The sequence below is a fragment of the Sphaeramia orbicularis genome, chromosome 16, assembly GCF_902148855.1.
Source record: "Sphaeramia orbicularis chromosome 16, fSphaOr1.1, whole genome shotgun sequence".
In the NCBI taxonomy this organism is placed as follows: domain Eukaryota; kingdom Metazoa; phylum Chordata; class Actinopteri; order Kurtiformes; family Apogonidae; genus Sphaeramia; species Sphaeramia orbicularis.
Window position 1 is genome coordinate 15,898,459 of NC_043972.1, and position 12,552 is coordinate 15,911,010.

At 36.0% G+C, this 12,552-nt stretch overlaps 1 protein-coding gene across 1 annotated transcript in view; it reads left to right on the plus strand.

Moving 5' to 3' along the window:
* Positions 1–12,552, plus strand: part of LOC115435523 (glutamate receptor ionotropic, kainate 2) — a 756,602-nt gene that overhangs the window by 213,888 nt on the left and 530,162 nt on the right. The window contains exons 5-6 of the mRNA XM_030157991.1: positions 5,004–5,057; positions 10,323–10,496. Of these exons, the coding sequence (XP_030013851.1) occupies positions 5,004–5,057; positions 10,323–10,496 (228 nt within the window). The remainder of the gene's footprint in view (positions 1–5,003; positions 5,058–10,322; positions 10,497–12,552) is intronic.

Below are 12,552 nucleotides of genomic sequence, written 5' to 3' on the forward strand. Positions count from 1 at the left end.
CTCCACACAGACCTAATCTGTGATTCATATTGGTTTAGTGAGTCTCAGCACGGCAGGCGGGACTCTGACACCACCATATAGCAGTGTACAGCTGGAATGGAGTGGCACATAGCCACCACATCTACACACAGTCTGGATGATAATAGAATAATACAGAGCAAGGTGATTGTACTTTAGAATCTCATCTCCGAGGTTCATTTTTAGAGACAGATTGCCTTGGTAATGGCACGAATGAGTACATATTCCTGTTGGGAAATTTAGTCGCTTGGTAAGATGGGCAGCAATTGCAGACAGGTGACTCATCCAGAAGATGAACAAGGCAGCAGTCAGATTTTCGTGTAAAATTACATCCATCTCATCAACCTAAAGGGAGAGTGGAGCTTCAAGAAACCAGAATGTTGTTTCCCTGTTAATCAAGTTCCTTCTCTGTGGACTAGGTTAGATTTCTCTTATTTCTGCCGACATCTAACCCTTGAATTCTAATCTATATTAACCTCAGAGACCACCTCTTTAGTCTGTTGCTTTACTAATTATGTCCATGGAGAAAGATATAAATTCTGCATAGGCCTGTCTTGCATTCCTGCCTGTCAATTTTCACCTTCTTTAAAATGGAAAGCCTCGGGCTACATTAGAGCGTAATGAAAAACCAAGTGATGAAAAGCAGAAAACATAGGTCGTAATTTGTTTTTATGTTTTAATGATGTGGGACACATGTTAAAAATATGTACAAAAACACAAGGTTGTTATTTATGTATATAATGCAGCCATTGTGCTGTATACTGTGCCCTTTTTTTTTGTTACAAAAATAGATAAAAAATTGCATCCCTATAGTTGTGATGTAGTTGTGAATGGTTTATTTTAACAATTATTTTTTTTATGGAAGTTTCCATTAATTCAGTGATATAGGCAAAATGTAACGTAATCACAACATTAAAAAATAAATACTGCAAGTGGTTTGATGCAAAGCTAGTGTTATCTGCTTAGTGTGCTAAAACAAGTCATAGTATGTATAATTCATGTGTGTAGCTAACCTCAGGAATGCTATTAATATGTTAGCTAACTCTGTGTATTACAGTACTTGGTTATAGTTACTATCAAGAGTGTTCACATAGTTGCTACCTTTGGCCAGTTGTGTAGCATATGTAATTCGGTATTGAAAGTATTTGCAAATTAGCCACATGAGTTAGCATTGACTGAGGTCATGTTTTTAATTATTGTCAGCGCAAACTTAAAAAATATGGCCAAACTCTGGTGTATAAACTCATAACTACCTTAGTCTGAAGTAGTCTACTGTATTTTACTCATACCTGATTTGACCTGCATGGTGAAACAAAGATGGCGGTATGCTAAATTTCCAAATCCCGAAAAGCTGAGGCATATTAGTAACACCCGTAGAGAAAATAATCAAAAACTTTACTGCATTCAACATTTGGAACCTTAAGTAAAGGTCTTATCAGAAAAATGTTCTTTGTGTAGGAAAATTAGTATAGTTTTTTTGTATGTTTTATTGGTCTATATATTAGCTTTAGATTAAAGTTAATATCACAAAATATTTGTGATACACCAAATAAACCTATAAAGACCCAGTGCTACTTTTGTGTCAGTACCCAAATGAAAACTTCTCTCTATTTAACCTAAGCAATTTATCACCATGTATTCTTACATTATCCTCTATATTTTGCATTTTTTCAAAAGTAAATAATATATTTTCCTATATTGAATTTACTGGTTATGTAGATGTTCATAAAAACTCAGATTAAAGTGGAGGGTTAATATAACAGAAACAGTGAAAACTGAAGAAAAAATGACTTAATTGGTAAAATCTATCTATAACTGAACATAAAACCAAGCGTCTCCATCCACTGTTATTGATCCACCTTCATGGGTTTTACTGGTGAATCAATGTTATTGAAGATAACGGTGTTTCTATGTTCACTGCAGAGCCTCTGATCATCCAAATGGGTCATATCTGACGACCATGAAAAGATTAAAAACTGCATTTTAAACCACTTATTTACATGTTTTGATAGAATTAGTGGATCAACAGGAATTCAACAGTTTACATCAGTAGGTGGTTTTGGTCTTTTTGGGTGTTTATGGGTTAATTCACTGCATATATTATTAAGTGTTTATACCTTTTCATCTCCACTTTAAATTCTTAAGCATGACTTCTATAAACAGCACATGCCATTAATAGTAGAAGAATGAATATGACACTTTTAAGTTGGTCTGTGATGGACTCCAATGTCCTCATCCCAGGTACTTCCACTGATTTGATTGAATTTATTCATTCACCAGATACATGTTCAAGGCCGCCTTAATGCACGGGCTAACCGGGGCTGAAGCCCAGGGGCCTACTGACTTAAGGGGCCTATCATTTTATGGACTCGACAAGCATATAAACTAACATCAATTTGTAATTTGTCAGTTTTCCTGTCAATCTTTTTATACGTACTGTACGCACATCTGAAGCTGCTTCTTGATCCCAATTGGTAAGCCCAGCCCCGCCCCCATGTGTCAAGAGGTCACGTTCAATTACAAAATGTCGGGAAAGAAGAAACTTAAGAGTGGTGCCTACAAAAGAAAAGTGGCACGAGAAAAGCATGATCGAGAGTCAGAATTATTAAAGTGCACGTGGTTGAGTTTACGCCTATGTGCAGGTATATGGGTTCTCAGAATTTATAGTTTGATCTGTTGCTGCTGTTAAATAAATGTTTTTCTCGACAGTTGATGGTCGTTGATAATATTTTTTATCATTTTTATCATGAAGTCAAACTTCCATCCATCTTGGTTACAATCTACTCGCTGTTGTAGATAACCAAGATATTATATTTTATAATGAGCTTGTAATTTTGAAGGATGGGACAGGGGAGCCTACAACACCTCCCTCAGCCCTGGGGCCTACCATTAGGTTAAGGTGGCCCTGTACATGTTGTGTGCAAGATATGCATCATACAAGTTTAGTTTTGGCCTGTAAATTACCTCAGTCAATGTACAACAGTAAAAAATGGTTTTTAAAAAGGATATTACTAAAGGACAGCTGCAAGTGAGACACGAGTCATGTTCATCATGATAATAAGCATTACTGGCTGGAAAGAAGTCATGTAAAAATAGACGTGTGAGTCAGAAAATGAATTAAAATGACATAATCTAGGCTAATTACAACTACTAAGTGTCACAGAGTGATCAAATTATCATACATTCGGCGTCATTGATTGTACATCACGCAGAGGGCAAAATTATCGCACAAATACCACAATTATCATAAATCTGGCAACACTGCCATTCACCAGCTGACCTCACCACTGTTACTTTTGACTTCTCTGCATAAAGAACACATTAATGTCTGCACTGCTGTCGAATGTTGGATGAGATGCAATTATTGTACATCATCAGTGTTATTCTTCCAGGCCCTGAGCCGCATTAGTGATACTCTAAATACGTCTCATTTACTGAGAATGTTGATCTGCATTTTGCACCTGTCCTGGTTGAGAGTGCTAATATTCAAAACAGAGCCAATCCCCGAGGACTGTTTTCACACTTTAAATAATACCTTAAAAATCACACTGCATTTGCCCCCATTTTCAAGTTACGCTGTTGTTGAGTCAGTCTTCCATGTCTGTTCCCAGTGGTGTAGTGGTCCCTGGAGAAGTGGGTATACTCTCAATTTCTGGCTTCTTCTTTTTTTTTTTTTTTTTTTAAAGTCCAGAAAAACACTGTATTAGGAACAGCGACATATAAGACTACTGTATTTACTTTACCCAAAAATCAATCAGTATTTACTCACTATTATAAAATTATCATGACTTGATCACAATTAGTGTGTAGGTTTTACTGGTTACACAAGCAGCTGCATGAATGTAAATGTATTCAACATGAGGCAAACATAGGATAACGTTAGCCTTCCATAATGTTAGCCTTTCATAACGTTAGCCTTTCATGGCATTAGCCTTTCATAATGTTAGCCTTTCATAACGTTAGCCTTTCATAACATTAGCTTTTCATAACGTTAGCCTTTCATAACGTTAGCCTACTCACACATTTTAACTAATGACTAACATCTCTTCTCTAAATGTGCAGTCATATGACCAGTAGTTTAAAACAGTGACTCATTCTGAAACCACGTTAAAACTTACCAGAATACTTACTCAGAATTATGTATTCTACGAAAGTAGGTTCTCTCAATATGTGTCAATCACTCGAAAGACGTTAATCTGCCTTTCTCATTTGCATTTCCAATAATCAAGCGTCTTTCAACGAGACGTGCAGTGACCTGTCAATCAACTGGGGTAGAACTGGCACCCAAGGTGTCCAATCAGGTTCCAGAGGTGGCCAGCGCCAGTTAGCAATATTTTCCTCTGCATAACCCGTCCTACTCTGCCTCTGAGTGGCTCATCAGTCCTCATGCCTAAAGTTAACCAATCTAATCAGTGAAGGCACTGAGTAGTAGCCAATTAGAGGCAGAGTAGGGCGGGTCATGGCTTTACCTTCCTAGGGGAAAAAAATGGGCAATTTAGCTTAGATACGACTGAATGGTGCACATCAGGGGGATTTAGAAGTGGGTATACACAATGCTGACTGAAAAATAAGTGGGTATACTCCAAATACCCCTGTATACCCTGGACTACACCTCTCTCTGTTCCAATGACAGACCTCTTGACCCCAAAGGACGACCTATAATTCTATTATTCCTAGAAAGGACCCGATGTTCCACTTGTAGAGAATTTGCTATTATTCTCAATACTTCTCTTCATACGCCAAATATATGAAAAGACTGAGCTCTGTCTCTTGCTTTACTTCTTTTGGTGGGTGTTCATTATTCATCTCTCTGCCTGTGGTTACAGCGGGGTAGCAGAATATATGCCTCTTCACATTACATGGTAATACTGGCAGACAAATACATGTGTGTGCATATGAGCAAAAAATGACAAAATAATTTATCTTGGCTCTATTCATTTATAAATCATCCTCTCGTCTTGTTTCTCTCTCTCGCTTTCTCTCAGGCTCTCGCCATGGGGATGATGACAGAGTATTATCACTATATCTTCACCACACTGGTAAGTAGAGAAAAAGTCTGTGCTGCAGACTCGCTTTGTCATCAGGTCTAAGTCCAAACCTCTATATTCCTGTGAAGATTTGTTGCATGCCCCAAAAAATAAGACGACGTTGCTCTTCAATCTTCATTTTCTCTGCTATTTATTTTGAATCTATCTCCTGAGATCATTACTTTTTTTTTCCTTTAATGTCTTCCACACAGCCAAAGAAAATAATATCAAGATGTTATTATTTTTTGTGGTTTCCATCATTTTCTGCTTTTTCCTCTTCCTGCTTTTAATCTCACTCCATTTTTTCACCCTCCTCTCTTGTTCTTCATTTCTTTGTTTATTTATTTGTCACTTTTGTTCTTTCCTGTCTTATTCATTTTCCTGCTTCCTTTCATCATGGTCCATCTCATTTTATGTTCTCTACTGATTTATGTAAATATTTTAAGATACAGCACCACGAGCCAGCCTTGAAGCAAATTTGTCCAAATGATGAGCTGTATTATAACTTATTGGCAAAGGATGTTATATTTCACTCTTTTGTTTGTTAAAGGAGTGATGTTTTGGTTTTCTAAATGGAATAATGCATTTTAAAACATTTCCCTGTGGTTTACATAAACTGTAAATGCTATGCTTTGGTTTGAATTAAACTCCACAGGTCCATCTTCAACGTTATTTCTGAGTAATGACACCAGAAAGGTCATTTTGAGCACTGGCCCTCTAAATGAAAATGAGCCACTTCATGCCCCACCTCCTCCAGGTTGTTGATCATGCTTTGTGTCCCGTTCACCCACTTGTGTTTGTTACAACCAGTAACTGAACATTTTAGGTAATCGCCTCAAAGTTTGGGCATATTTTCAGTTTTTACTTCAACCGCTGCTGCTGACAAACAATTATGTCGTACTCTGAGAAATGTTTGTCGGAAGTCTTGCCCTTATATGTGCAAACGTTACGTAACTTATAAAACGTTACGTAACTTATAAAACATAACAAATTAACCCTATAACACCAAATGTATCATATTTGATACATGAGTTTTGAAGCCGTCTACATGAGCAATGTCGTACTTTTTGTCTTGAAAAACCTGATGTATACAAAAGAACTTGGCCAATTTTAAAAAGGAATTACCAGCTTGTTAGACATGTTGGTGTTATACACTGTAAGCCCGGATAAGTAGAGTTTACTCAAAAAATTTGAGGCAAGTGATTGCGCTTAAATGATTTGAGTAATGATCGACTAATCAATTGGTTTAAGTAGGTTCAACTTTAATGCTAAAAGTATTGAACTTAAACTATTAAGTAGAAAACACTAAAAGACAAGTTATTTGTACTTTAAATCTGTTGTAAAATCAACCCCACTATCCAACCATTCAACTCAGCATTTTAGGTTATACTGACTAATTTTCTCAATTGCAGCCAGATTAATTTATCATTGATTAAACAACTTTTTTTTAAGTTAATCAAACTCAGAATCCTATTCCTGACCAAAATAGCCATGAAATTATTCAACTTAATATATTGTAGCATGAATGGAAGTTAGCTCAAAGTCATTTGCCAGTACAGGAAGCGTTTTTGATTTGACAAGACATTAAGATTTCCATTATACAATAACAGTGTCAGATGAACAGTAAATCCATTGTTCTTCCTGTGGCTCAGACTCATGATGCAGCTCTACAAAAATACAAAAAGAAACACAAAAAGGCCAATAAACACTGCCATACACACATTAAATCCAAATTAACACTAACACCACAACCTCGCTGAACCCCTGCACATAAAAATAACACATTTTCAACAACATGCCCAATACCCACAATGCAATGCGAAGATAAAAAGGTGTGGTCATGACTAAAACTTAGTGATTTAATTCCATTCAACTGAAACTTTTTCATACTTTCAACTATGTCTACAAATTAGTAGAATATACTTAACATTTTATAGTAACATCATAAAACTTAAATCATTTAACTGCATTGTAATTAAAGCATTTTAGTAAAAATACAAATTCTGGGCTTACAGTGTATCATGTTTTTGCTTGTTCAAAAATAATAACATTTGAGCATTGAGACCCGGTGTATCAAATATGATACAAAATTGAAACTCATACATGGAAAATGATATTTGAAAAAAACATTTTTTGGTTGTTCAGAAGGACCAATAACAATTCCAGTTTCAAATAATATATATATATATATATATATATATATATATATATATATATATATATATTTTCAATATGGACTACATCTGCTGCTGCTGACAAACAATTATGGCGTACTCGGAGAAAAAAAAAAAAAAAAAACATTTCATCTCAGCTCATCTTGATCTTGCATGCAACGTTTAAAAGAGTGATGTAGAAACCTGAAGCCACGCATCGTACGATCGTTGAACGAGCAGTTTCAATTCAACCTTATAAACGTATGACAACCTTTAATATAACACACCTGATAAATATTACTTTGAATCACGGGTGAAAATACCGGTTTAATAGGGTTCAGAACTGAAACACCTCTACAGTAAAGTTCAGAGGAAGGAAAGCGGCTCTGTTCAGCTTTTTGTGTGGTTTCAGGAACTTTACACGCTGCCTACACAAGCTAAACTAATTTTGGCTTTCCATTTACCCATACTTATTTGCCATCCTCAAATTATTTTCCCCTGTAAAAGTTGAACAAATGGTGACTTACTGCTGGAAATATGATCTTAAGTGTAGAGGAGTGTCTCTGACTGAGCACCATAAAAGTGAATGCATCAGTATTTCTTTTGAAGTTAGAGAGAAGCATCAATATTTATTTTCTTAAATATGAAAAGCTGTTCTCCAGACGCTGCAGCTCCTCTGATATTATGTGGCTGCATAAGTGACCTTGCCTTTGGCTCTCTCAGGATAAGGCCTCATCCACATAATAACATGTACAACCCACACCTCCATCAATTCATACACTGTTACACATTATTCTGAACTCTTCAACTGTCTGAACATTTTTTCTCGTCCCATGTTCCAGGTCAAAGATTTTACTCCAATCAGATTCTTATTGAAGCTCCTTCCCACTCGTATATTGTGAAGAGGCTGCCTATGTTGCTTGAAATCAAAACCCTGTCTGTTCAGTCTCAATCCGTCCTTTACATTTTTGAGTTCCGTAAAAAAAAAAAAAAAAAAAAAAAAAAAAAAAATTGAATTCTTTACATATCCAGCTGTCTGTTTTTCATCACAGTGGCTAAGAGGGATCATTGCCGGTTTGAAATGAAACATCTAAATGTGCGTATACTTTCTCTCGGCACCCATTCGGTAAAGCGCAGTTTATGTGAGATAATTAAACATCCCTCTGGTGTTTTCAAGAAGATGAAAAGTAAAAAAAAAAAAAAAAAAAAAAAAAAAAAAAAAACATGAATGAGGCTGGGGAGGTAGAGACAGACAGAGGGGTGTCTCATCATTTCCCACTGTTGAGCCTGGCAGACAGAGCATCCTGCAATGACAGCCTAATTCTCCCAGCAGAAGCACCAGCCCAGCCCTACTGAGGACACATATGGCAGCCCCCCCCCCAAAAAAAAAAAAAAACATGAGGAATGTGTAAAGCAGATCTAATAAGTACATCAGTTTGTCAGTAGTGGGCTTCATAGACAATTTGTTTCATAGATTTTTTTTTTGTTGTTGTTTGATTTCAGTCAACCTAAAAAAAAAAAAAACATTTTATTTTAATCCACTGTACTTACCTCTGTACTCAGCTGTTGCTCTAGTTGCCAAATTGTATGTTTCCACAAGCTTCCCATTGTTAGGTGACTGGTAATGAGTATTTTACTATGTATTTTTTTTATTTTCATTTGGACTGAAAATGGACCTGTTGACAAAGGGTAGACATGTTCAACACAGAAGTATTATGTGGGTTATATGTGGGGAGTATACACTGTAAAAAAAAAAAAAAAAAAAATAATAATAATGGGCTGTAAAACATATTTGAGGTGATTATTATCAATTTTTCTGGTACCGAAAAACAGGACAGAGGGGCTACAAATGCAATCCAGATGTAGACTAATGTTATGAAGCAAGTTTGGAAGCACTTTGGGTCTATTTTAACAATAAATATTTACTGAGATAAAAGAGAAACTCACAATTTATATGTGTTTAACTTCCTAAGACCCAGCTATGGGTTTTCTGTCCACATTTATGGACAAGAGTTTCACAACTTTATATAAAAAAAAAAAAAAAGAAAAGAAAACTGTCCACCACAAAGAAAATTCCATAAAAATTTTAAAAACTGCATCTGAAAAAACTTTTGCATCATGATGTTTCCAATATAGGCACTTATTTACTAAAAAACAAAAAAAGCTTGTACTTTGCTGACATTTCCCGGGTCGTAGGAGGTTAAATAGGCAGATTCTGCATGTAACGCAAGTGGACACGGTGGGTTACACGCGAAACCTGGAACGAGACTGAGATTCATGAAAAACCTGCATGTCTGGATTAGAAAAATGAATAGGATCGACAAATTTAACACATTGTCTTTATTTATACCGCTATATAAGACCATTTCAAGCCATGTTTTCAGATCAAATGCACTGACACCTTGGTAACTTTTCCTGTCCCAATTTTGGTCCTATTTTTGCCCCAATATTTTATTAAAAATTCATTAATTTTGGGATGGCTCAGAGCAAGAGTGTACATTTTTTTTTTGCATTTATCTGAGGTCATCATTAGGTACATCCTGGGAGGAAATATGTCTAAATATCTCTTTTATTATTGGGTCTAAAAAGCTGGCAAAGGTACCAAAATGAAGCGCCAATATGAGAGTGATTCACTGAATGCATATATAATTGAGAGTGAGTGCTTTTGAAATGATTGCTTATTAAAAAAAAGAAAAAAAAAAAAAAACAAGGAAAATGTATTGATTTTGGCCACCGTGCAAAACATATTTGACAAGCCACTTGGTTCATGCTGCAAATAAATGAATATACAACATATCCACTACAATTCCTGCCTCTTTAAAATCCTGTGCTCCGCTATCATTTAACACAAAGACGTGGAAGAGGCAGGCAGCTGTTAGCCTAGCGCTGTCAAAATTTAGAGAACATTCCACAGCTGTCCTATCATTGAGCTGTCATTGTGTTTGATAGCTAAGAGGCTTGTCATTGAATAGGATTGCGTGACTTCTAGGATTTTTTGGGGATCTTTTTTCTCTTTAGGTTTCACAATGATGGCATTATTCATTTAATGCTGGAATATGTGAAGGAGTCAAAGTCTGTCTCTCCGGTGTCTGAAAGACTTTTACCCCCCCTCCTCCCCCTCCAGGATCTGTTTGCGCTGGACGTAGAGCCTTACCGATTCAGTGGTGTGAACATGACAGGCTTCAGGATCCTCAACACCGAGAACAGCCAGGTGGCCTCCATCATCGAGAAGTGGTCCATGGAGAGACTGCAGGCTCCGCCCAAACCTGACTCTGGTCTACTGGACGGCTTCATGACCGTAAGTGTTGTTTAGAAAATGAATGAGTGACTGATCAGATAAGTAGGAGATGAATGAATCCTTTATGTCATTGTGTCGGTTGGTGAATTTTCCAATGCTTTGTCAGGGATGTACTCTCAGGTCAATGCATTTATCTTGTCAGTATAATGGAGGTTGTGTCCCATTGGTTGGTTATTCATTCATATGCTCCAGTGCTCCATTTAATTACTTTTTCTTTGTTTTTTTTTTTTTAAAAAAATGGAACTTCTAGTTTGAAGTTTGTGAAACAGGAGAGGGATTTCTTCTTTTTCCCTAATTATACAGGAAATGCAGATGATTACATAGAGGTGCAACTACAGAACATAGTACTTTACAATCTACACTTGCCTTTTTTTCCCCAGTGATGTTTCTTTCGTTATTGTTTTGCAATTTTCTTGTAGTATTACTTGTGCGTATATCTGGTGTTGTGCTGCTATTGAAACCTCAATTCCTGCCCAAAGGATTAATACAGTCCTATCTAATCTAATCTAATCTAATCTAATCTAATCTAATCTAATCTAATCTAATCTAATCTAATCTAATCTAATTTAAAATTAGATCGGATTAGATTCCTTTTATTGTCTTTGCAAATAAATACAATGAAATTTTAAAGCACAAGGTAAAAAAAAATGGGACCCATTAAAAAAAAATATAAGAACATTAAATACTAAAGAATAAATTATTCCATTCATACTCCAAACCCACACTACACACATGCATGCAAAACAAACAGCTAGTGACTGAAAATATGCAGTGATCATAAAATAAGACATTAAATGCATAAAATAGTCCCAGATTATTGCACAGGCACTTATGTAATGTAATGTAATGTAATGTAATGTAATGAAATATCTCCATAAGATATTTTTAGATTAATTAAATAATATCTAATCTGAGTTTTCAGGTCTAACGGTGAACTACAGTGTATTCAATATGCTTATAAAACACCACCATTTCAGAAAAAAAAAAAAAAAAATACTGCAAGTCCAGAACAGACCTCTTTAAAATTAGTGCAGATGTAAATCAGTGATGACAGAAACTTCATGCCATTGCGCTTCACTGGGTAAACATGCAATAACAACACAGCACCGAATCAAATCAACATAAATTGAGCGGACAATCATGTCAAAGGCTCCATGCTGTTGGAGTCTGAGCTCTGCCTACATCAGAACAGAATTTGTGACTTGGACTTGAGCTGCACACAAGTCATACATACAGAGACTAGAGGCCTTTTTGCTGCATTACCATTAAGGTAAGGTCTGACAAGATTCCTTATTATCATGTGTTTTACGCATGCGCAGATGATTGCAAGATGCAACAGCCACACCACGGTGACCCCACCTGCCATGCCACTGGTCATAATCTGCAGCTGTGATAACCACACACAAAGCAGAAACAAGTGTAACATCTGCTGCATCACAACAGATGATGTTACTACCAGTTTTCCCAAATGCTGTTACTTTTGGAACATGATGATTCACGCTTTAATATCATTGGGTTAGTTTATTAGTTTATCAGTTTTGATCCCCATTAGCTGCTGCACACCACAGCAGCTACTCTTCCTGGGGTCATTAACAAAATAAAAACAAAGCACCACAATTTCCCACAACTCGCTCCACAAACAAGATGTGCACACACACGACTCAATATGAAAACCAAAATTCAACGGCAAGCACACAATGCAAAACAATTACAATAACAGTAATAGTACCAACAGCAACAACAAAATAATAAATAAATAAAATAAAACCTAAGAAACAAAAATAAAAACAAAAAATGAAAACAGTTCCACAACAAACAAAGAACAGACCATCTAGATTACGTCACTATAGGATGTGCAATAGCTCGGACAGTTATTCTTGGCTAAAATGAACATTTTTAACCTTTTAGAAAAGCCAACTGCTTGAATTTCTGAAATTAAATAAACTGTGGCAGTTTATTGTTGTTGGTTAATTTGGCAGCAGAAATGTTTTGCATTTAGCTTTAATGTGATGTTTTGCACTGATTCAGTATTTGTTCTTTTTGGCCCACTGAGACA